We start from the raw sequence: 26,666 nt of genomic DNA, 5'->3' as shown, positions 1-26,666 counted from the left end.
GATACTTAATCATTCCAAAATACAATAAAAAATGGTTAAGGTTAGTTTGAATCCCATACTATTTTCCAGTTATACAAAATTATTGCAAATTAATCATTCTAATCCTATTTTAAACAGTTTTTTCAGCAGAGTGCTCCATAATTTATGTAGTAAGCCCAGACCCATTCTCACTGAAAGTGAAAAGGAACACCGTTAAATAGTTTTCCATATAACAAAGCCAATCATTCCACGGTCCTAAATATTAGGATGATGGAGTAGTTATTTATTAAGCACCAGAAATGACTTGGATGCTAAGAACCAACTGTAAGAAAAGTAGATTAGCCCACATATTAGAAGGAAATTTAAATCTAACTCCTACCAAAACTGAATCAAACACAAGCAAGGGACTGGGTCCTAAAGACATAACTGAAAAGACAAAGCTTCTACAGGAGAAATTTTCCACTCCTCTTTGGTTAGCATAAATTAGAGCATTAGATTGTACCAGGTGGCCCTCGGGGTAAAGAACCCACCTGCCAGTGTAGGAGACAAGAGACGGGTTTGATCCCTGAGTCATGAAGATCCCCTGGAGGAGGGCACAGCAACCCACTCCAGTATTCTTGCCTGGAGAATCTCATGGACAGAGGAGCCTGGCGGGCTACAGTCCATAGAGTCGCAAAGGTCAGGCACAACTGAAGGGCCTTAGCATACATGCGTGCATGCATACAACTGCCTGATCAGAGAGTTGAGAAGGAATGCTGTATATCAGTGTCTCCCATATGTGCTATTTGCTTCTTTTCTGCCTCACTAGATTTCTCATAAACAGTACTGGGTTGATATGCACATAACTGCTTTCAAAATTTATGAACAACAACAATAAAGATGTACTACAACATTGCCAGGATTTCTCTGGAAGAATGTGCGATTCTTCTTTCTATCAGCAATTTACTTGATGGTTATGCAGGTGAAGCCCACACATTTAATACATGAGGAAAAAAAATGTACAAAGTTAAAATGTAGAGTTGAGCTGGTTACAGCTGACAACTGCTTTTCGTGGGGAAACATTCTTTCTAGGTTAATATAAATACAGTTTAAGTTTTAGGATATGGCTCAATGACAAAGGATAAGCTGGATTTAAGCAACATAAACAGCAGATAGGCCATAATCCCATGGAAACTGTTAAAGAGAGCAAAAGACTCAGTTACTCTAAATTAATAATATTTACTTAGTCTTAACAAAGGCAAAAAAAAAAAAAAGGTAATATAATCAGTGCCTTAGAATTAACTTGCTCTCTGTTTATATTTCCTGTTAACTTTCAGATTCATTATGAAATATTTAAGCCAAAAATTCTTCTGAAGAATAACAAAATAGCTACTCTATAAATTTAAAGTGTTATGACAAAAAGCAATATCTACTGATTATATGGAAACTCTGGGAGATAACTATTGACCTTTTTACCTGGGTGGGGGTAGGGGCGGGGGGCATTAGTAATGTTGCTTTAAGGCAGTATATCTAAAATAACCAATAATTTTCCCTAAAATGTTATAATTTTATAAAATTGTATAATTTTCCCTAAAAATGTGGCACATAGAATGAAATAATTTTATACTTGATATCCTCAAAGTGAAAGTCACTCAGTCGTGTCCGATTCTTTGCAACCCCATGGACTATACAGTCCATGGAATTTTCCAGCCCAGAATACTGGAGTGGGTAGCCATTCCCTTCTCCAGGGTATCTTCCCAACCCAGGGATAGAACCCATTGCATGTGGATTCTTTACCAGTTGAGCCACCAGGGAAACCCAATATACTCAAAGGACAACTTCAAACAAGAAATTCTTCTTGTTAACTTCTTAAGACCAGGAGGAGTTAGGCACTGATGGCTAGAAATTGTCATGGTTTCCTTTCTTTAAATTGGGAATAAGGATTCCTTTTTTCTTTCAAGATCTTTCAAGATCCAGTGAACCAAACGGGGAAAATGAAAACCACAAATTAAAAAAAAAAAAGATATTTAATTTACTTTAATTTTCAGAACTAAATAAATTTGCTGCATATATCAATTTAGAAACTTAACTCAGGAAAAGGCAAAACAAAACCATCTTTAATGTTAAAGGGGGAAAAGGGAAGGGAAGGGAAGAAAAGGGAGAGGAGGAGAAAGGAAAAGCAGCAGAGCAGACACAGATGCATGGAGATAGCCTTGAGTGCAGCAATCAAGAGGGATGTCACCAGAAAACCAAAGTCAGAAAGGGAAAGACAGTGAAGGAGACATGGAAGTCAAGGAGGCTGACAGAATGACAAATACGCGCTGCCAGGTTTCAGGCTGAACTGCAACACACTTCAAGGGCCCACTACAGAAAAAGACATTTGGTATAGAGTGACAGGGGCTTCCCAGGTGGTACTAGTGGTGAAGAAGCCAATTGCCAATGTGGGAAACGTAAGAGAAATGGGATCGATCCCTGGGTCAGGAAGAGCCCCCTAGAGGAGGGCACAGCAACCCACTCCAGTGTTCTTGCCTGGAGAATTCCATGGACAGAGGAGCCTGGCAGGCTACAGTCCATAGGGTTACAGAGACAGACACTACTGAAGCGACTTAGCACACATGCATAGAGTGACAGAGAATGACATAAACACAACAATTTTTCTTGTAGAATATAAGTGGCCTTTAATGGCTTTACTGTTGATTATTGGCTTTTTATAGATATAAGTAATTACTACTTGGTCCCATCAGCTAAGGAATATAAAATACAAAAAACCAAGCACAGCTTACATCCTTATCATGACTGCTAGTACTTATATCAATATCTACATTTGAAGTATTAAAGAATTATTGCTAACTTTTTGATGAGGTGATGGTACCTGTAGTTATGACTCTTAAGTCTTTATTTTTAGATGGGATGCTGAAACACACTTGGGTAGAACCATATGTTATCTGGGATTTGTTTCAAAATAACCTTGTATAGGGATAGGGAGGCAAAAAGTGGGTGGGGGTAGACTAGCTGTGAGTCAACTAATTGCTGAAGTTGATGATGGGGGTTCGTTATCTATTTTCTCTACTCTTATAGTGGTTGAATTTTGCATAATAAAGTTTAAAGATCTTATCTTCAAGTATAATTAATTTAAGAAAATTAAGGGGGCTTCCCTGGTGGCTCAGTGGTAAAAAATCTACATGCCAATGCAGGAGACAGGGTTTGAGCTCTGATTTAGGAAGATTCCACATGCTGCAGAGCAACTAAACCCACGCACCACAACTAGTGAGCCTGTGCTCTGCAGCCTGGGAGCCACAAATACTGGAGCCACAAATACTCTTGTTGCTCTGCAACAAGAGAAGCCACCACAGTGAGAAACACGGGCACCATGACTAGAGAGTAGCCACTGCTCACCGCAGCTAGGGAAAAGCCTGTGCAGCGACAGAAGACTCAGCACAGCCAAAAATAAAATTAATTAATAAAATTATTTTTTAAAAAAAGAAAACTAAGGACTAGGTTAAATTGGGTTAAGTTAGTCAGACCACTGAAACAATTTTCTGTGTAAAATTAAACCTTTAGGTGAAAATAAGATTTGGTAGTATTCAAGTTGAAGAAACAAATGTAAAAGACCTAGAGCAAGTATAAGAAATTTAATATACACTTCTGAGAAGAAACAATTTTGTATTTAAGACTTCTGAAATTCTTGACTTGACTGAATCTGACAGAGATCTTTTCATAAAATGTGAATTTATCAATGTATGCTCCTTAGGCAAATTTTAAGGCTGGTAGGCTCATCTAAACCACTCATTTTACTGTGGGCAAGGCCTAAGAAGGGCTAAGTGACTTATCAAAACTTCATTTTTTCAGAGTAAAAGTAGTACCAGAACCAAAAACTAGAAAGTATGAGGATATACAAGAAGAAACCAATCATCTATAATTCCATCTATAATTATAACAGTTAGAACTGGACATGGAACAACAGACTGGTTCCAAATAGGAAAAGGAGTACGTCAAGGCTGTATATTGTCACCCTGTTTATTTAACTTATATGCAGAGTACATCATGAGGAATGCTGGACTGGAAGAAACACAAGCTGGAACCAAGATTGCCAGGAGAAATATCAATAACCTTAGCTATGCAGATGACACCACCCTTACGGCAGAAAGTGAAGAGGAACTAAGAAGCCTCTTGATGAAGGTGAAAGTGGAGAGTGAAAAAGTTGGCTAAAAACTCAACATTCAGAAAACGATGATCATGGCATCTGGTCCCATCACTTCCTGGGAAATAGATGGGGAAACATTGGAAACAGTGTCAGACTTTATTTTTCTGGGCTCCAAAATCACTGCAGATGGTGACTGCAGCCATGAAATTAAAAGACACTTACTCCTTGGAAGGAAAGTTATGACCAACCTAGATAACATATTCAAAAGCAGAGACATTACTTTGCCAACAAAGGTCCATCTAGTCAAGGCTATGGTTTTTCCTGTGGTCATGTATGGATGTGAGAGTTGGACTGTGAAGAAGGCTGAGTGCCGAAGAACTGATGCTTTTGAACTGTGGTGTTGGAGAAGACTCTTGAGAGTCCCTTGGACTGCAAGGAGATCCAACCAGTCCATTCTGAAGGAGATCAGCCCTGGGATTTCTTTGGAAGGAATGAAGCTAAAGCTGAAACTCCAGTACTTTGGCCACCTCATGCGAAGAGTTGACTCATTGGAAAAGACTCTGATACTGGGAGGATTCGGGGCAGGAGGAAAAGGGGACGACAGAGGATGAGTTGGCTGGATGGCATCACTGACTCGATGGACGTGAGTCTGAGTGAACTCCGGGAGTTGGTGATGGACAGGGAGGCCTGACATGCCGCGATTCATGGGGTCGCAAAGAGTTGGACATGACTGAGGGACTGATCTGATCTGATAATTATAACTCCTGTTAAATTTCAGTGCTTCCTAACAGCTTTTTTTTAATTCTTAGGTTTGACTCATCCTGCCCCCATATCTATTAACATGTTAGATACAAAAATCTGTATATATTTTTCCCGATATAACTTTAAACATCTTTTCACATTGGCTCAGTCAGTAAAGAATCTGTCTGCAATGCAGGAGACCCGGGTTTGATTCCTGGGTCATGAAGATCCCTTGGTGAAGGAAATGGCAACCCACTCCAGTATTCTTGCCTGGAAAATCCCATGGAGAGAGAAGCCTGGCGGGCTATAGTCCATGGGGTCGCAAGAGTTGGACACGACTTAGGGACTTAGCCACCACCACCAACAGTTACTTTTAATGGTTGTTTAATATTTCATGGAATAAATACAGTTCACTAATTCATTCTCCTATAATATTGCAGTCATATTATTTCCAACTCTTTATTACTATAACTAGAGCTGCCATGAACATCTTTATACATAAAATGTCATTATGGCTAGGCATAACCATAAAATTCATATTTGAGTTTTTTTTATAAGTAAAACTTCCTAATAGAAGCATTTGTGACCTTTTGAAAATTTATTAAGGGGCAAAACAAAGTTAGATTCTACATTTTCTCTATGGAGCTAGCTCATAAACAGTAAAAACGACAAAGTGAAGAGGACAGCTGAAAACTATTTTCAAGATTATTTTGGGCAAAACAATGCTTAAATTGGTAGAGGCAAAAAAAATTTTTTAACCAAAACTATACACTACCTGTTGAAAAGCTTTTTCTGCTTGACGCTCAGCATCAATAACTTGTCTCTCAAGCTGCTGCATCTGAAATGTGAGAAAAGACATAAAAAATAGAAAAATTCGTGTTTCCCTTTTGGAATTATTTAAGAACACTTAAAGTACTTCAATAGATATTAATTACATAGAATTTAGCACATTAAAGGTTCTTTCAGGGCATATGTAAAAACTGATCAAAATACCAAAATTTTGATACTATTTGCAATATGTACTACATGAGTGTTAATCAGTAGAATTTTCTTCATTGGACTGTATGTTAGAAATTACTGGTCAGCATATTTTAAGAACAGTAAATTAAATCTAAGATAATAGTAAGACCTCAAATGTCATATTGCTTTGCTGATCAAAAAGATCCAATGATGGGGGGAGGAATAAATTAGGAATTTGAGCTGGTGGCTCAGACAGTAAAGAAACTGCCTGCCATGCTAGAGACCCAGGTTCGATCCCTGGGTTGGGAAAGTCATCTGGAGAAAGAACCCACGCCAGTATTTTTGCCTAGAGAATTCCATGGACAAAGGAGCCTGGCAGGCTACAGTCCATGAGGTCGCAAAGAGTTGGAAATGAGTGAGCAATTAACATATATACATTCCTATACATAAAACAGATAACCAACAAAGACATACTGTATAGTACTGGGACTGTACTCAATATTTTGTAATAACCTATATAGGAAAAGAGTCTGAAAAAGAATATACATGTCCATACATATATATATAAACTGATGGGCTATCCCTAGTGGTCCAGTGGCTAAGACTCTGCACTCCCAAGTGAAAGGAGTGCAGGTTCAATCTAGAACTAGATACCACATGCTGCAGCTAAGACCCAGTGCAGCCAAATAAACATTTTTAAAAAACCTGAATCACTTGGCTGTACACCTGAAACTAACAACACTGTAAATCAACTATACTTCAACAAAAAATAAATAATAAGAAGAATTTAAAAAGAAAAAAGATAAACTGAATCAGGCTTACTATAAGGGAAAGAAGTCCCAGTGATATCAGCAAGTGGTGCATTTTCATAAGCTTCACAGGTGGTATGTGTAAGTCACAACTGAGTAGTTTTAATTCTTAAAGATTGTGATAGACTATAGAAGATACTCTGATAAAATATACGTATGTTCACAAAAGCATATGGCACAGAGGTTGAACAAACATCTGGGTATTTTTTGAAAGTTCTGTGGATAATAAAATGTTTGAAGATTTCAGAGGGTGGGAAATTAAAAAAAAAAAAACTTTGGATATTTTAAGTAAAATACTAAACTGAATATTATAAGTAAAAAAGCAAAAGTCTTAAAAAGGATCTAATACAAATTAACATAATACACAACCATGATGTAAAACTAAATTTGAATTATTCTTTTCTGACTGTTGAAGTCTGGTCAACACTGGAGCCATCTGTGGCTCAACCTACGCTCACTGTCACTTTTATTGTTGGCTGACATTCTCAGATGCCCAGAACTTCCAGAGCATCTCAAACTCACAGCACCCTGGGTGTGATACAACAGCACCCATGGCTGATACAGCAGATCCCCCTTCTCAAAACCATGGAGGAGTGGCCTCCTACAGCAGGAAGCAAGGCTGCCAGCTCTGGACCACATGAGTGACAGGATCCCAACTGAGGCATGTGTTATTCTCAATGCCTGAAAGATAGTTTCTGTTATGAATACGTAATTTTTTAAAGCTGTACTGGTTTGGAGCATTTGCTGCATTTTGATATCTATGTTTGGTATCTATGTTACCAGTAGACACAGGTAAAACTCAAGACCATGACGAGCACTATCACTTCACCCACCTAACACAAAAAACCTCTTAAACATTTCAGAAGTGCAGCACATGGAGCTTAGTAAAAGTATCTGTATATACTGTATCATCCATGAAAACCCGATGGTGTTACTGGGTACTCAAAGAATCGTATACCAAACACTGTGACAAAGCAGAGCACCATAGGACTAAAAATGAAAAATGATGGTCTAAGATAAAAAATGACATGTGGACACAGATGAGGAAAATGGACAAACATGTCTCTGGAAAGCACAGCAACAGCCGCAACTGGTTCTTCCTCGCACATCCCACTACACTTGCTGTCACTGAAAACTCGAGTATATTCCGTTTACTAAGGATGTATTTCAGCCCTTCTGTCTGGGCCACACTGTACCATCCGGCAACCTTGATTTCACGACAGTAGGAGGAGGAATTGCTTTAACTATGGAGGCTATGAAAAGAATTAACAGACTTCTGAATAAGTCTCCGTGCATATGTGCTTAGTCGCTCAGAGTGTCTGACTCTGTAACCCCGTGGACTGTAGCCCACCAGGCTCCTCTGTCCAGGGGATTCTCCAGGCAAGAATACTGGAGTGAGATGCCATTTCCTTCTCCAGGGGAATAAGTCCGAAAAGTATGCAAATCCATGTGTGATTTGGAACTTATCAGAAGATACGCAGCTTAGCAGTCTGCCTGAAAAATGCAGGAGTTCCTGCAGAAAGTAAAGAGGATTCCAAAGGAAGAATTCTATTTAACATAAAACCAACTGCACATCTTATTGAGGAGACAATGTCTCATAACCCTGAGCAAGTATTAGAAGGCTGCTGTTCAGATATAGCTATTACTTTTAATGGACTGACTCCCGAAAATATGATAGTAATGACATATGGTGTGTACCAGTCCAGAGCATTTGGACATTATTTTAGCAACACACTGATTTTCTTGTCTCCAGATGGTTCAGAAAATCACAGAGGACTGGGGAATAATAGAACTGACCTGTCCAAGAGCACTTGAAATGTGGCTAGTCCAAATTGAAATGTGGTAGAACTGTAAAATACACACTTCATTCAATAACATAGTATTTGAAAACCTATTACAAAAAGAATAACAATCTCAGCAATTGTTCATATTGACTTACACTGAAATGATATTTTTAATGTCACATTAAATAAAAGATAATATTAAAATTAATTTCATCTACTGTTTCTTTTTCATTTTATTAATGTTGTTAGAAATTTTAAAATTACATATGTTTCTCACTTTATATTTCTATTGGATAATAAAAGTGTAAAACATTCCACTGTCACCATATATGGCAATTTAACTGCCTGTCCACATGGCAATATTTTTTTAAGGTAGTTTATTGCAAGGATCTAGATTCTGGAAGAATTTTAAAATATTTGGATACATAAATAGGCATTTCCCAAGTGCATTCTCTGGACCTCATATCACCTTTAATTTTTGTGAAGATATTTCCAGGTGGCACTAATGGTAAAGAATCCACGTGCCAGTACAGAAGACACAAGAAGCGCAGGTTTGATCCCTGGGTTGGGAAGATTCCCTGGAGAAGGAAATGGCCACCCACTCCAGTATTCATGCCTAGAAAATCTCATGGACAGAAAAGCCTGGTGGGCTACAGTCTATGGGATCGCAAACAGCTGGACACGACTGAGCACATCACCACATTTCATGTTTAATAAACAAGTACTGTTGTCTAAAAGCATTTTATTGATTCTGTTATAGACTATCACATTACATAAAGAAGTTGGACAAGCAATGTATCTCCTGTCTAGGATAGTCCTTTTTTTTTTAAATTTTTTTTTTAAATTTTATTTTATTTTTAAACTTTACAATATTGTATTAGTTTTGCCAAATATCGAAATGAATCCACCACAGGTATACCTGTGTTCCCCATCCTGAACCCTCCTCCCTCCTCCCTCCCCATTAGGATAGTCCTTAAACAAAAAAACTGACATGCGCACACCAACATCACATTCTTTCACTACGGGACAATACGCTGACAACTGTCGTTTCTACAATGCAACCACATTGTGTTTTCAGAGGAATTTCTACACTTGTGCAGCCTTATTCTCAATTTTGAATATTTTTGAGATTTCCAGAGAAAACAGGAAAACCCACAAATGGGTTGCTGCTTTGTATACCTTGGCTAGTGAAAATAAATGACATACCTATGAGAATGGCCGAAATCCAGAACACCGGCAATACCAAATGCTAGCAAGAATGTGGAGGAACAGGAACTCTCATCCACTGCATGCTTTCTTATAAAATTACACATACTCCTATCATACTATCCAGCAAGTGTGCTCCTCGGTATTTACCCAAAGGAGTTGAAAACTTATGTTCACATAAAAACTTTCACACAGATATTTACAGCAGTTTTATTCACAATTGCCAAAACTTGGAAGCCATCAAGATTTCCTTCAATAGATGACTGGATAAACTGTGGTATAATCAGACAATGAAATATTATTTACTGCTAAAAGGAATTGCGCTATCAAGCTATAAAAACACATGAAGGAAACTTAAAACATATTATTAAGTGAAAGAAGCCAAACTGAAAAGGCCACATAAAGTATGATTCTAACTACATAACATTCTGGAAAACTATGGAGACAATAAAAGGAGCAGTGGTTGTGAGGGTGGGGTTGGGGAAGAGCGTGGAGAGGGATGAATAAGCAGAGCACACAAGCTTTTTAGGACAGGGAAAGTACTCTGTTGGAGAGGGAAATGGCCACCCACCCCACTATTCTTGCCTGCAGAATTTCATGGACAGCAGCTACACGCCATGGGGTCGCAAAAAGTCAGACATGACTGAGTGACTAACACCACTACACTAAATCCTCTGTATGATACCATATGATACATACATGTCACTATACATTGTACAAAGCCATGGAATGTACAACACCAAGAGTGAAACTATGAACTCTGGGTGATAATAATGTGTCAATGTAGGTTGAACAATTTGTAACATGTACCACTCTGGAGAGGGATGTTAATAATGGGGATGGCTAACGCAACGGCACCCCACTCCTGTACTCTTGCCTGGAAAATCCCATGGATGGAGGAGCCTGGTGGGCTGCAGTCCATGGGGTCGTGAAGAGTTGAACACAACTGAGCGACTTCACTTTCACTTTTCACTTTCATGCACTAGAGAAGGAAATGGCAATCCACTCCAGTGTTCTTGCCTGGAGAATCCCAGGGATGGGGGAGCCTTGTGCGCTGCCATCTACGGGGTCACACAGAGTCGGACACGACTGAAGTGACTTAGCAGCCACTATGGAGAACAGTGTAGAGACTCCTTTAAAAACTGGAAGTAGAACTGCCATACGACCCAGCAATCCCACTGCTGGGCATACACACCAAGGAAACCAGAAATGAAAGAGACGTGTACCCCCATGTTCACTGCAGCACTGTTTACAATAGCCAGGACACGGAAGCAACCTAGATGTCCATCAGCAGACGAACGGGTAAGAAAGCTGTGGTCCATATACACAATGGAATATTACTCAGCTATTAAAAAGAATGCAATTGAGTCAGTTCTAATGAGGTGGATGAAACTGGAGCCTATTATACAGAGTGAAGTAAGTCAGAAAGAAAAACACCAATATAGTATATTAATGCACATACATGGAATTTAGAAAGATGGTAACGACGACCCTACATGCAAGACAGCAAAAGAGACACAGATGTAAAGAACAGACTTTTCAACTCTGTAGGAAAAGGCAAGGGTGGGATAATTTGAGAGAACAGCATTGAAACATGTATATTACCATATGTGAAATAGATGACCAGTCCAACTTTGATGCATGAAGCAGGGCACTCAAAGCCGGTGCACTGGGACAACCCAGAAGGATGGGACAGGGAGGTTGGTAGGAGGGGGGTTCAGGACAGGGGGTACACATGTACTCCCATGGTTGATTCATGTCAATGTATGGCAAAAACCATCACAACACTGTAAAGTAATTAGCCTCCAATTAAAATAAATAAATTTTAAAAAAGAAAAATAATAATGAGGATAGCTATACATGTGTGGGGGAAGAGAATATATGAAAAATGTCTATCTTCCACCCAATTTTTCTGTGAATCCTAAGCTGCTCTAAAAAAGACAAAGTCTTAATAATAGTCATTTTTTTTTAAAGACTGAATAATTTCTCAAAGGGGACCACTTTGAATGTTTGCCCCTCACTCTGGCAAATTCACATCTTGGAATCCTAATGCCCAATGAGATGGTGATTAAACCTTGAGGATAGGCCCCTCATGAATTGCATTAGTGCTTTTATAATAGAGTTTCTAAAGAGCTCCCAGTCCCTTCTGCCAGGTAGCAGTGCAGGAAGTCAGTGACCCAGACGAGGGCCCTAGCCTGACTATGCGGGAATCCTGGTATCAGACGTCCAGCCTCCAAAACTGTGAGAAATAAGATTTCTATTGTTCGTAAGCTACACAGGCTGTTATTTTGTTACAGCAATCCCCACAGACCAAGACATAGAACTGGTGCTGCTTAACAAATATCTAAAAATGTGGAAGCAATTTTGGAACTGGGTAATAGATAGAGACTGGAAGAATTTTAAGGTACATGGTAGAAAAAACCTACATGACCACGAACAGACCATTAAAGCAATTCTGGTGAGAGGTCAGAAGAACAGGAAGCTATAGAGAAAGCCTCAATCTTCCTGGAGTGCACAGCTAAGGATTGTGAGCAGATTGTTGATAGAAATGATGGCTGGTAAAGGCTCTTCTGATGAGATGTCAGGTGGACATGAGGAACATATTACTGGAAACCAGAGGAAACATATTACTGGACCACAGCCTACAATAAGCATTGGAGCATCCTGAACTTCTCTCCTAGTGCTGAATGCCCTGTACAAACCTGCAAAGACCTACAGGGGAAGTGAGTGTGGGGCAGGGAATAGTGGGTATTAATGGAAAACATGTGGCCCTTAGAGCCCACTAGTTCTCTGAAACCTTCTCATTTATCCCCATGTGCCGAATGTGCAGCAGCTAAGCGTTTACTTCCTGTTAAAAGACTGAATGTTCTTTTCCTATAAAGTTGAATATATTACTTGGAGGGCTCTAGTCCAACAACTGTGGCATTTATGGGCTCATGGTGTAATAAGCAGTCTCAGACCCACTCATTCTAAAGCAAATATTGATAGTCAACCAGCAGTGATTTTATACGCAACTGTTGGTCAACTTTTCAGATATCCCATCCTTAAATATAAACAGACCACCAAAGATCACCAGACATTTGAGAAAAGCTTGCAACCTGAAAAAGAAAAATCAAACATAAAAGTGGAAAATAATCTCAGAGGAAAGAAAGATAATTCAAGGAAGAGAACATAAAAAGAATTAAAATTAGAGTTCCGGAATCAGGAATTTTCAAATACATTATTGCATAGCCATGTCATAGACAGAAATTGTTATTCCAATTAGAAATATTAGAAAATTGGTGTTTCGAATGCCCCCAGCCAGTGACATGGATGGGATGTGAGCCTACATGCACAGAATCCCTAGTGCTCTTTTAGTTGAACCACAGCTGCTTAGGTATTTATAAACTCCACCCACAGTGTATAGTTATACAGAACCAAATGAAAATCAGTCCCAGATACATGAAACCACAAAATCCTTGTCTGGGAAGCATCTGTATTTTTGTCCCTTGTATTCTATTCTTTTGGCCTAGGAATCTTTTATTAGTAACTTAAAATCATTAACATTCATAATAGGAACAATTTTAAGCTGTATGGTCTCAAGAAACCTACTGTAGAAGGAAACACACCATTTTCGAAAAATTGTTATCAAAAATAATATCCTCAGGATTTCCCTGGTGGTCCAGTGGCTAAGACTCTGCAACTCCCAATGCAGGTGCCCAGGCGGGTGCCCAGGTTTGATCCCTGGTCAGGGAACTAGATCCCACATGGCACAACTAAAGGTTCTGCATGCTGCAACTAAGACCTGGTGCAGCCAAATACATAAATAAAATGTAAAATAGTGAAAATAGCCTCAATCAATAGCCCCAAAATAAAGTTATTTAAAATAACTTTAAATCAGCCTGAAAATCTCATTATTATACATACAATTTTCATTGTGTGTTAGTTGCTCAGTCGTGTCCAACTCTTTGCGACCCCATGGACTGTAGCTCACCAGGCTCCTCTGTCCATGGGATTTTCCAGGCAAGAATACTGGAGGGGGTTACCGTTTCCTTCTCCAGGGAATCTTCCTGACCCCGGACTGAACCTGGGTCTTCCAAATTGCAGGCAGATTCTTTACTATCTGAGCCACCAGGGAATGTGCTATGAAATATCAGGTGGGGCAAAAGAGTAACAGGACATGTGTGACTTAAATAGGATAACCGTGGTGTTGACTGGACTGTTATATGAAAGCAAACACAATGCTGTCCAGGGACTCCTTATTCCTAGACGAGAATCCTAGACCACTTCACGGAAATCACACTGACAAGAGGAAGGTCAAGTGGCAGGAACTGCCAGACAGCAATGATATCAGATAAAGGCAGCATTAGGCTATGTGAGCCATGCTGATGCCTAAAGGGAAAACTCTTCATTTGTTTCACCTTTTTCCTTTCACTGAAAATCTAACTAATAGGAAACAACATTCACTTCAACTGAAAAATAAACTTTCCCTTTCCCTCCCTGACTCTGAAAATGAACCAGTAATACTGTAAAGCAGAAAACTACTTAAATCTCAGCTTCCCTGAAGAGTTTATGTTTGGCATACTAGAGATATTTCCAACACCATTCCTTAAATTCCTCCAAAGACCTCTCCCACTTACAGCAGGATTTGCCCAAGATTTCAATAAGGACTTTTTCTTCACAAGCTTCAATATTCAAAGTTACTTGGAAATTGTAATGGAAAAATAAATGGGTGAAAAAAATAGTTTAAAAAGATCCCATGTATTTTTCTAATCCTAATCTCCAAAATATACAAGGTATATAAAATTGAAATCCATCTTTAATTATAGGAAGAGATCCTCTCACACATTTTTGCTAAAAAATTCAGAAAGATGTCTATCAATCTATAATTATACTATTTTAGTTTAAAATAATAAAAGTTATTTTTATTATTATTTAAAATAATAAAATAAAATAGTCTAAATAATAAAAAATCATTTTAATTTTTAGGTCATCTCCTTGTATGCTTAACCAGTGTGTCCAGTCAGAAAGATACAGGAAAATAATAATGAGTTACTTCTATATGCCAGGCACTCTTTTAGCTGCATCACAAAAAAAGTGTGAAAGATCTAAGGTTTTAAGCCAACTCTGCTCTTTGTTACCTGTATGATATTGGGCCTCCTGCTCAAATACTCTCAGTCTTAATGTCAACAACTTTAGATTGTGGATAATAATAGTTACCTCATAGAGTTACTGTGGGGTTTAAGCTAGCTAATGGTTGTAGTCAAGGCTTAGGATCTCTAGTTGGCACCTAGTGTTAGCTGTCTATAATCAGTGCCAAGAAGACAGAACCAAGAACCAGAACTGTAGCAGAAAAGAAAAGTTGGACAGAATTTCTGGCAAAGAGCTGAGGAATCAAATTAGTATTCTCTCAAGAATCTTCAGCTTTAGGCCTGCATCCATCTGGGGGGGAGGCACAGAGAACTATTAGGAAGAATCCTCGGGGCAACCTGGTTCTAACACAAAACCAAAGATCACAGCTGGGAACAGACCAGCCTCTGGAACGTGGTATTTGACTCAAGTCGGGTTGGCACGCAGAAGCAACGCAACAGGGTTTGCTTTGAGAAATATGTAACATTATGTAAACTGTTATTACTACATACGTACATACATCCTAACTTACACAGACATATGCTGTCAAGCAGAGAAGGATTTATATGTTGTGTGACCGAAAAGACAACAGATGAGTAGGTAAGAATATCAGAGAAAGCAAGGAACGTGGTAATAAAACTAGGTTAGAGATGTCATATAGGGTGATGGCTAAGCATTCAGGCTCTGAAAACAAAACGCTGCACTTCGTTGCTCAGTCGTGTCCGACTGTTGCCACCCCATTGACTGTAGCCGGCCAGGCTCCTCTGTCCATGGGGATTCTTACGCAAGAATACCAGAGGGGTTGCCATGCCTTCCTCCAGGGGATCTTCCCAACCCAGGATTTGAACCGGGGTCTCCGGCACTGCAGGCTTTACCAGGTGAGCTATGAGGGAAGCCCCCAAAACAAAATGCCTATTTACAAATATTGGCCAAATATTGGCTTCATCATTTACATTTCAGCATGAACTCAGTTAAGGTAAATACCTTTTATGTGCCTTAGCTTCCTCTTGTGTAAATATGAATAATATTAATATCTACCTCATAGGCTGTTATAAGGATTAAAAACATAATAAAGTACTTAGAAGATTGCCTGGCACATGGTAAGCATGAGTTTCCTAACCTGTGAAATGGGAACAATAAAACTTATTACTTCATAGGTTGTTATAATAACTAAATAAATCATATCTGTACAGTGCTTAGTACATAATGAATCAATATTTGGTATTTTTATTTTAATACCAGTACTTGGTATTTTTATGGGTGGGTACCAAAAATAAATTTTAATCCAGAGAAAAAAATAGCGAAAAATACAGAAAATATCATGAAAAAGTGTTATTCCTATTTTGGTGTTGAATATATTTACTGGGAAGCCATGAGTAACTTGGCAGGTTTATCCTCTTTCCACTGTATAAAACACATATGAATCATTCCATCTCTGAGATCTGTCAAAGGATTTAAGACAAATAAAATTACAGAAGACCCCAAAAAAAGGAAGAAGAAGAAAAAGAAACCACATCTAAAACAGCAATTCTGAAATAATATTCCTCTCAATCTTTATTCACTGACAAAGAAAAAAGAAAATTTGGCAACTAAATTAATGACCAAAAACTATTTACAATCTTACTTACAGAGAAAATTACACTTTTAAAATTTACAAAATGGACACTCACAAAGAAATTTCTTATGACAAGCCTACTGAAGAACAAAACAAATACTGGCATTAAGAATTTAAAGGTCAATTAACTGGAACCCAAATAAGCATAACTTTTTATAACTTCTTATAAAGAAAGTCCATAAAGAAACCAAGAGAGTACAACAGCCAAGGGAACCAAGAAAATTTTGAGTAGGAGGCTGTGGTCAACAGCGGGCCAACTGCTGAAGGGCTGAGGTACTGGGACACTTGGAAGTGTCCACTGAGGCTGGGCAGCAAGGTTATAATTAGTGATATTGCTAAAATCATTACATGGGGGACAATCATAGTACAACCTGGGAAATGATTTTTACAGAGAGGAACAAAAGGTAAAGCATGAGTCACTGACTCTGAGTTAGGATAAGCTTTCCCAACTTGGAGATAATCAAACTGGGATTTTTTTTTCCAAGTTATAATTTTTATTTTAATAGTGATAAATAAAGTAAATTGATAGTGGGGATGCATTCCACAAAACCTATGACCAGGTCACCCTCTAGCCCAAAGAGAATAGAGTAACTTTAGTCTTTCCATCTAAAAGCTGCTTGTGCACAAAAATGTAAGAGGATAAATATGAAAGGTTAAACGGAATGGTGTTTCACTGGATTTTATTACAATTCTTCTGTGCTAAGAGATTCTTGGTTGGAAGTAAGATTTAACATGATTTTTAGAGATGTGATATGTGTACCGGTCTCCACTGTAAAAGGATTATGCAGGCTAGAGTTTATGAAACCACCTGTAAGTTCTCCTGGTCAGTTCTGAACGATCATTAATACCATTTATATAGCCATCCAGACAGCAGTGCCAATACAAATATAATGTGAGTTACATATACAATTTCAAAACTCCTAGTACCCATATTACAGTTAAAAACAGGTAAATAATTTTACTATTTTCTATTTAATCTACTGTCCAAAATATTATCATTTCAACATGTAATCAATATAAAACTATTGCACAGGTATTTCATATTCTTTTTTCAAACTAAATCTTTGAAATCCAGTGTGTAGTTTACATTTCCAACACATCTCAGTTTGAACTAGTCTCATCTACAGTGTTCACTAACCACTTGTGGCTGTGCCTGCCACACTGGACACTGCAGGGCTGGAACCCAAACTCCCTGGAAATAGCAACACGCATTGTCTTATTCACAGATTTGCAACTGTAGCATTAAGAACAGTGTCTGGCACAAACACACTGCAATGAATATTTGTTGAATGAATAAACAAATGAATTAATCTACTGGTTTTATACACATACATTAAAAAATCCTATAACATTAAAATGAAATTTTATTTTATTACATAGTCCACCAGTATTTGCAAAGAAGTGTTTTCTATCTTAATGTCCAATCCATTCTAAAACTAGCAAAAGAATATGCCCAGTAGAGCATCAGGTCCCTGACAAAAAATTAAATAATATTCATTATTTTTTAAATGTTTACCTCCTAAAGTACTGAGATTACTTAATATAAATGAAATGGGCCCCAAAGAACTGATGTTTTACTAACAAAGGTGAGGGAGAAAAGCTTACCTTCTCTGCCAAGAGCTCGCGTATCTTGCTTGCTTGAACTCTAAATTTCATGAGCTGGGACTCCAGGGCTACACAGCGTTCTTTCCAATCTACTGGCCCTTCTGTCTCAGAAAGCTCTGCCATAATTATTCTAGGAAAGAAAGCATTCAAACAGCATACTATCAATTAGCATTCAGGATAATTCTTTAAATCATCCAATGCACACATTCTAGCCACCATCTAATGATATCTAAATGCAAGTTTTGAATCCTAAGATAAATTCCAGAACCTGGTGAATACTAATGGAAAGAACTTAGGAGAGAAACTTTCTGTGTAACTTAACCTTTCCATGTCTCAGCAATCTAGAAAAAAAGGGGGAATTCAGCAATAACGAACCATTCTTCTCACACATAGGTAAGGAACAAATTAAATATTGCTCTTAACATCACTTTGGACACCATAATAGTATCACACAGAGTACTGTCATTATTTTAGCTCTGCTCAACAGGTAAGATTTTTAAAAATCTGTCAGTTTATGATTTTACCACATTAAATTTACAAAATTATTAGTTTTGCTTCCATTGGTAGCATCGTATGTGTGTGTGCTAAGTCACTTCAGTTGTGCCTGACTCTTTGTGACCCCGTGGACTATAGCCTGGCAGGCTGCTCTGTCCATGGGATTCTCCAGGCAAGAATACTGGAGTGGGTTGCCATTCTCTTCTCCAGGGGATCTTCCCGACCCAAGGATCGAACCAGCATCTCTTACGTCTCCCGCATAAAAATAAGCTAAAGAAACTTCATATCAGTGTTTTAATTATGACTTAGATTTGTATTATAATTATTACTTACCACCGCCATAAAGTTGTCCAGGTCCAGGTTATCTTTCAAAACAAAAACACTTTGGCATATTTAACTGGGCAAAGTATTATGACCCTGCCCAAGTTTAAATAATTTTTATTTGGTGTAAGAAGAGAAAACATATAAATATGAAATTTGGAACCACCTACATTAAATAAATCTGGAATCAGGGTATTCCATGATAGTAACCTTTTTTTGGAGGAGGTTAATCCCAGGGAGAATCACAGTAAGGGGGAAGCCAAGAAGCAGGAGCACAGATTTTGAAATTCTAAAGTGCAAAAAACTATTGCTCAATTTTGGAAACACAATTATTTCTAGTTCTGGGTGTTGAAAATGTAGTTTTAAATGTTACTATTTCATCAAGTCATTTTTGTAAATGGCTTTATAATGTGTTTCTGAATTGCCCTTGTTACGAACTGACAAAATGTGCATTAGGAATGGCTCTTCTGGAGACGCCAAGCCCTAGTCTTGGACTATGTGTGTGTGTTAAGTCGCTTCAGTCATGGACTATACATGACAGCAAAACTCAGAATCCCAGGACAGAACTGCAGTTGAAGCATATTATTCTGTTCTTTTGTTTTTCAAAAACATGTCTGCTTCACAAATTGACCAAGTTAATTTTCCCAATATTTCGTGCAATATAACCCCTTCTTAAACCTAGAATAGTTTTTAAAACCTGCAAATGATTGTTTTCCTAGCATAAATATTGTTTTGTGCTTAGATTAGCTTTCATATTAATACTTATATTACCACTCAATAATTTAGAAGTAAATATAAGCAAAGTTGTTCTAAAAAGGCTACAACTTCATTAAGAGTCCCCTGGTCATCTCAAAGCCTTCAGATGCTACTAAATTCTAGCCATAATGTAAAGGGAATCTTCCTGTAGAGCAAGTAATCGTTCTCCTCATTTCTTCATTTTTTCTAAAAGCCCATCCCATTGTTTTAGAATTTTCCCTAAGGATATTAACCATATTAATGATCTTTTTCATTATTCACAATAGCATTTACTATCAATGCACACAAACTCTTTCTCAATTCTACTGCTACTTCATTTCTTTCCTCTTTAGCTTTAGACTAGACAAAGAAGAAAATACAGATGAAATCTTAAAAATAGAAAGCAGACTTGAAATGCTTAAGTCTTGAACCATTCTTATCATTGCACAGAAATATAGGGAAGCTTCTATGTCTTAAGTAACAAGAAGAGTATTTCATACTGGTTAATTTTTGCTCTACATTTAAAATAACCTGTTTAGTTCCACTATAAAATTTCTACAGCTTTAAAAATAACAAGCATTTTTCAACAAGTAGAAATCAGTGTAATGAACTATACGAATTGAATAAAAGACAAAAACCATATGATTATTTCAACAGACACAGAGAAAAGCACTTGACAGAATCCAACATTATTTTATGATTAAAAACATTCAACAAACTATTAATAGCAATAGAAGTTAACGTCCTCAACCTGATATAGAAGTATCTACGAAAGCCCACAGCTAACACCACACTTAATTCTAAATGACTGATCCGCGTAAGGTCAGAAACAACATAAGGCTGTTTGCTTTCGCCACTTCTAATGTGTCACACTGGAGGGTCTGGCCAGTACAAGAAAATAAAATAGGAAAACACATAGATTGGAAAGGAAAAACTAAAACTATCTCTATTTTAAGATGTCATGGTCTTATACACAGAAACTTACAAGGAATCCATAAAAAAAAAGAAAAAAGCTATTAGAACTGTTTGATATCAGAAAAGTTTCAGGAAACCATATCACTATATGAAAATTAATTGTTTTTCTATACACTTGCAAGGAAAACTCCAGAAATGAAATCAAGACTACATTCCACTTACACCAGCATCAGAAATAATTAAATATTTAGGAATAAATTTAACAAAAGAAGTATAAGATTTGTACTCTGAAAACTAAAAAACATCATTGAAAGAAATTAAAGAAGACCTAAAGAAATGGAAGACTTCGTATGGATGGCAATACCTGCAAATGGATATGCACATTCAAGGCAATCTCTATCAAAATTTTAACTACATTTTTTGCAGAAACTGATAAGCTGATCCTGTAATGCATACAGAAATTCAGAATACTCAAAACGATCTTAAAGATTCACACAATTTCAAAAATTACTGTGAAGTTATAGTAATTAAGACTGTATGGTACTAGCATAAAGATAGATACATAGATAGATGGATAGATGGATCAACAGAATAAAATTACGAGTACAGAAATGAAGAAATAAGGACGGGGGCAAGAACAGGTGAAGGGGCTCAAGTGGCACAAACCTCTTACATTAGCTATATAACAAGTAAGGGCTTCCTTGGCAGCTTAGCTGGTAAAGAATCCTCCTGCAATGCGGGAGACCCTGGTTTGATTCCTGGGTTGGGAAGATCCGCTGGAGAAGGGAGAGGCTACCCACCCCAGTGGGTGCAGATGACACCACCCTTATGGCAGAAAATGAAAAACTAAAGAGCCTCTTGATGAAAGTGAAAGAGGAGAGTGAAAAAACTGGCTTAAAGTTCAACATTGAGAAAACTAAGATCATGTCATCTGGTCCCATTGCTTCATGGCAAATAGATGGGGAAACAGTGGAAAGAGTGGCAGACTTTATTTTGGGGGGCTCAAAAATCACTGCAGATGGTGACTGCAGCCATGAAATTAAAAGACGCTTACTCCTTGGAAGGAAAGTTATGACCAACCTGCTGCTGCTGCTGCTGCTGCTAAGTCTAAACAGCACATTAAAAAGCAGAGACATTACTTTGCCAACAAAGGTCCATCTAGTCAAGCCTATGGTTTTTCCAATAGTCATGTATGGATATGAGAGTTGGACTATAAAAAAAGCTGAGTGCCAAAGAATTGATGCTTTTGAACTGTGGTGTTGGAAAAGACTCTTGAGAGTCCCTTAGACAGCAAGGAGATCCAACCATTCCATCCTAAAGGATATCAGTCCTGAGTGTTCATTGGAAGGAGTGATGTTGAAGCTGAAACTCCAATACTTTGGCCACCTGACGCGAAGAGCTGACTCATTTGAAAAGACCCTGATGCTGGGAAAGATTGAAGGCGGGAAAAGAAGGGGACGACAGAGGATGAGATGGTTGGATGGCATCATCGACTCAATGGACATGAGTTTGGGTAAACTCTGGGAGTTGGTGAGGTGATGGACAGGAGGCCTGGCATGCTGCAATCCATGGGGTCGCAAAGAGTCGGACATGACTGAGCAACTGAGCTGAACTGACTGAACCCACCCCAGTATTCTTGGGCTTCCCTGGTGGCTCAGCTAGTAAAGAATGTGGCAGGCCTGTGTTTGATCTCTGGGTTGGGAAGATCCCCTGGAGAAGGGAACAGCTACCCACTCCAGTATTTGGGCCTGGAGAATTCCATGGACTGTATAGTCCATGGAGACACGACTGAGCAACTTTCACTTTACCAAGTAAGTCACAGGGATGTAATATACAGCATAAGGAATATGGTTAATGTACTAACTTTGTATGGGAATAGATGGTTGCTAGACTTATGAGGATCATTTCATAATGTATGCAAACAAGAAATCATTATGTAGTATACTGAAATTAACATAATAGTGTACAGCAACTCTATTTTATTTATAAAATATATCTATAACAACCATACTTCCAAGTAAGATCACATTCTGAGATACTGTGGGTTAGGACTGCAACATTTCTTTTTTGAGGGGAAGGGAGCAATTCAATCCATTTTTTAAAATACACAAATAAAAAAACCCTCACATGCAGAGTGAACTGATTTTTGACAAGGTGGAATGAAAAGTTCTTTTTAAATAAATGGTACTGGGCAATTGGATATCCACATGTGAAAGAATAAATTTGGTTTCCCACCTCATACCATACACAAAAATTAACCCCAAATGGATCAAAGACCTAGATGTAAGACCTTAGGCTCTAAACTTGTAGTAGAAAAAATAGTCATAAGTCATTGTGATCTTGAATAGACAGTTTCCTAATAGAACATTTAAAGCATAAGTAATCAAAAAAATAGATAAATTTAACTTAAAATTAAATATTTTTGTACTTCAAAAGACACCATCAAGAAAGTGAGGGCTTCCCTAGTGGTCCAGTGGTTAAGAATCCACTGTGCAATGCAGGGGACACGGGTTTCATCCCTGGTGGCATCCTGGTCATGCCACAAGGCAACTAAGCCCATGAGCCGCAACTAGTGAGCTCAAGCCTGGAGCCTGGGTCTGCAACAAGAAACCATGGCAATGAGAAGCCCCTGCAACTAGATTGTAGCCCCCACTTGCTGCAATTAGAGAAAGACTGCATGCAGCAATGAAGACCCAGAGCAGCCAAAAATAAATAAAAACATAATATTAAAAAAAAAGAAGGTGAAAAGATAACCCACATAATGGGAAGAAATATTTACTAATTACATTATCTATAAAGGACTTGTATCCAGAAAATAAAAAGGACTCTTACAACTCAACAATAAAAAGCACAATTAAAAAGTAGCAAAGTATCTAAAGAGATATTTTTTAAAGAATATATTCAAATGGACAAAAGCACATAAAAAGATATTCAACATCATAAATATTAATATAAGGGAAAATGCAAATCAAAATCACAGTGACATCCCACTGTATACCAAACAGAACTGTTGTAATAAAAAAGACATGTAATAACATGTGTCAGTAAGGATGCAGAGAAACTGGAACTCCTATATACTGCTGTTGAGAATGTAAAAATAGTACAACTGCTTTGGAAAATAACAGTTCCTCAAAAGTTTTAACATAAAGTCACTATATGACTCAGTAACTCCAATGTTAAGTATATACTCAAGAGAACTGAATACAGAAGTCCACATCAAAACTTGTACACAAATGTTAATAGCAACATTACTCAAACAGTCAGAAAGTAGAAACAAACCAAGTATCCATCATCAGATGAAAGGATAAACAAAATGTGGTATATCCACACAGTGGAATCTTACTCAGCCACAGAAGGAATAAAGCACTAATACATGTTACAACAATGGATGAACTTTGAAAACATTACCTTAAGTGCCAAGTGAAAGAAGCCAGACACAAAAAATGACATATTGTATGATTCTATTCATATAATAGGCAAATCTCAAGACACAGTATGTTAGCTTAGTGGTCGTCAAGGGCTATGAAATGAGGGCAATGGTGATCAACTAGTAATGGGTTGGGAGCTTCTTTGTGGAGTGATGAAAATATTCTAGAATTACACAGTGCTGTTGATTGCACAACCTTGTGAATACACCAAAAACCACTGCACTATACACTTAAAAAGTAACTTTTATGGTTTCTGAATTACACCTCAATTATAGAGAGTATATATTTACAAATGAATAAACAAAAAGTAACAGTTTAAGTGGATGTATATTAATAATCTATTGTTTGTGGTTATCCCTGCCAAGAATTCCACCATTAACTCAATCTAGAGTTAATTGTTAATCTCAAGTAGCAGACATATATTTCACCAAGAGTACTGTGCTATGAAAATGACACATCAAATAAATTCTGTTAAACACATCTATTCGTTTCTTTAGTTATGTAATTACATACTTTCACAGTGAAGTAGCAAAATGTTAGGAATATTATTGGTATTTAATATCTGCATTCCTTATTAATAGGGTCATTATTTTAAAAATCCAAAACTATAGATTGGTTGGCTAATGGCCTATGGTTGGCTAACGGTTGCCTAATGGTCCTGAGATCTAGACACCTGATTTCCTCATTTCATCCTGTAATTTCAGTTAATATAAAGTAACTGCTATGTTAATGCACCAGCTTTCTAAAGATTCTAATTTTGAACAACGGTCACCATCTTTTCCCATTACTACTGATTTTACAGAGTCTAACAATATACATAGCTTTGAGAGCCATAGAAAGAAAGAAAAAAGAAAGTGAAGTCACTCAGTCGTGTCCAGCTCTTTGCAACCCCATGGACTGTAGCCCACCAGGCTCCTCTATCCATGGAATTTTCTAGGCAAGAGTACTGAAGTGGATTGCATTTCCTTCGCCAGGGGATCTTCCCAACCCAGGGATCGAACCCGGGTCTCCCGCATTGCGGGCAGACACTTTACATTCTGAGCCACCAGGAAATCCCCTTGAGAGCTATGACTACCTGCTAAATAAATAACATTTTTAGATTTCGAATTTAAAATTAATCTATCTTCACAGCAGCGGACAGGAAAAAGTCTTTGTTTTCCAAATACCCCCAATGACTTTTGGAAACATTTACTGACACAAAACGAACTGTTTACAGTTGTGGAATGAATGCTCTTTTCTCTGAATCTTTGACTTCCTGTTTCTCTTACAAATCCCTAGAGGGAAAGAAAAAGAAAATAAAGAATTCATCTATTTAGGCTTACCCTGATGAAGCTCAGGGTACCCACTCATATCCTTTAATTCTCTCCTCTTAAGGGACAGATTAACTTGGCCAGGTAAGTGTGGGTGTCTGTATGCACTGGTAGTGCTGCGGGAGGGGTGGGGGAAGGGGGCGGCGCGGGGGCGGTGGGGGGGGGGTGGGGGGTAGCCATTCCTAAAGCAGAAAAGATGTCTTTCTTGACCGCACCGAGGCTTGCCTTATTTAAGGAACCTCCCGACCACCAGCCAGCCAGCACCACTTGGGCAAAGCCGGCCCTTTGGTAGCACTGCTTAGAACCCGTGCTCGTCACTCCATAGCTTCTTGGGGATACACACAGCTGTGTGGTCTAGGCTTGCAACTGGCATTTTAACAAAGAAAGCAGTGACCTGCAGGTAGCATAGCACTAAGGCTTTTCCAGCGTAAATGTTTCAACTTCTCTTTCCACGGCGTTTTGCACGTCAAAATCTATGGCTCAAACGTCCCATCTTTTAAAAAGTTGGGGAAAAACTTTAGAGACAGTGCAGTCTCACGGCAGGTTACCTAAGGGCACTCTGACATTTTGGCAACTCAAGGTTTAGAAAAAGGTTCTTTAAAGTTTTGAGAAGTTTCACCCCCGAGGTTGCAGTGGGGCTCCCAAGAAGCCGAGGCCGAGTCGCAGCATCTCAAACTGCGTGGGCTACTCGGCAGCGGACGCGCCACAGCTCCGTCCGCCCCCTGGCCAACCGCGCGGCGCCACAAACGTGGGCCCCACGTTTTCAAACAAAATGTCAAGGGAGACCAGGGGGCGAGGAGCTGCCGACCACCGCTCCCACACGAGAGCCCAGTTCTGGGGGCAGCAGTGGAAGCAACGCGGAGTGCGGGGGACTGCGGCGGGGAGTGCGGAGTTGAGTACGGTACCAGCTTGCTCGAGCCCCTGGGTCCCGGCCCGCCGGATCCGCCCGCCGCCCCCATCCTCCGTGCGACGTGCCCACCCGGGACTGCTTGCTGTAAAGAGGGCGGGGACCCCCGGGCATCCGCGGGCACCGGAATCTCTGGGGTAGCCTTTCGGCTCCGGGCCTGTCTCATGTGCCTACCTCCGCGCGGATCCCGGCAACACCGCCCGTAGTCCCGGCCACGTCTGGTGCGGGGTTCCTGGGGTTCTTAGCGTACACCCTCCTAATACCAAACTCCGAGCAGGCGGGAGAGAGGGGCGGGATGCCGCCTCCTCCAGGGACGGGCGGCCGTGGAAGCCAATCAGATGCCTCAGGCGGCCTTATGACGTCACCAGGAGGTGTGGCCAGGACTTTGACCCCTCCCGGTCCCTAATCCCAGGAGAGAGTTCTGTCCAGGAGTTTCTATCTCTGGCCTTTGACACACTCAGAGCTCCGAGTCTGTTGTAGGGCTCACCTCTTTTCCATTCGCTCTGCCCTGACTCAGCTCCTTCTTGCTTGGTCTACCTGCCTGAAGCGAGTCCTCATACCAATCAATCCTTCACCCTCTCGTCAGGTTAACTGTCCTGTTTTGATGTACACTCTGGAAAAGAC

At 38.9% G+C, this 26,666-nt stretch overlaps 1 protein-coding gene across 4 annotated transcripts in view; it reads right to left on the bottom strand.

Annotated features, from left to right (window-relative positions):
* Window positions 1-26,328, bottom strand: part of PLEKHH2 (pleckstrin homology, MyTH4 and FERM domain containing H2) — a 106,856-nt gene extending 80,528 nt beyond the window's left edge. For 3 of the 4 annotated variants that reach the window (XM_027555134.1, XM_027555135.1, XM_027555136.1), the window contains exons 1-3: window positions 26,217-26,326; window positions 17,932-18,061; window positions 5,619-5,681 (exon numbers count right to left, since the gene is read on the bottom strand). In XM_027555134.1, the coding sequence (XP_027410935.1) occupies window positions 5,619-5,681; window positions 17,932-18,054 (186 nt within the window). In that variant the 5' untranslated portion in view covers window positions 18,055-18,061; window positions 26,217-26,326. Of the gene's footprint in view, window positions 1-5,618; window positions 5,682-17,931; window positions 18,062-26,216 lie in introns of all 4 variants that reach the window. The other variant, XM_027555137.1, reaches the window with a different exon arrangement.
* Between the last annotated feature and the right edge of the window lie 338 nt (window positions 26,329-26,666).

Source organism: Bos indicus x Bos taurus, chromosome 11 (assembly GCF_003369695.1).
Source record: "Bos indicus x Bos taurus breed Angus x Brahman F1 hybrid chromosome 11, Bos_hybrid_MaternalHap_v2.0, whole genome shotgun sequence".
Taxonomy (NCBI): Eukaryota; Metazoa; Chordata; class Mammalia; order Artiodactyla; family Bovidae; genus Bos; species Bos indicus x Bos taurus.
Note: the sequence above shows the minus strand (reverse complement) of the source record. Positions and strands in the feature narration are given on the sequence as shown.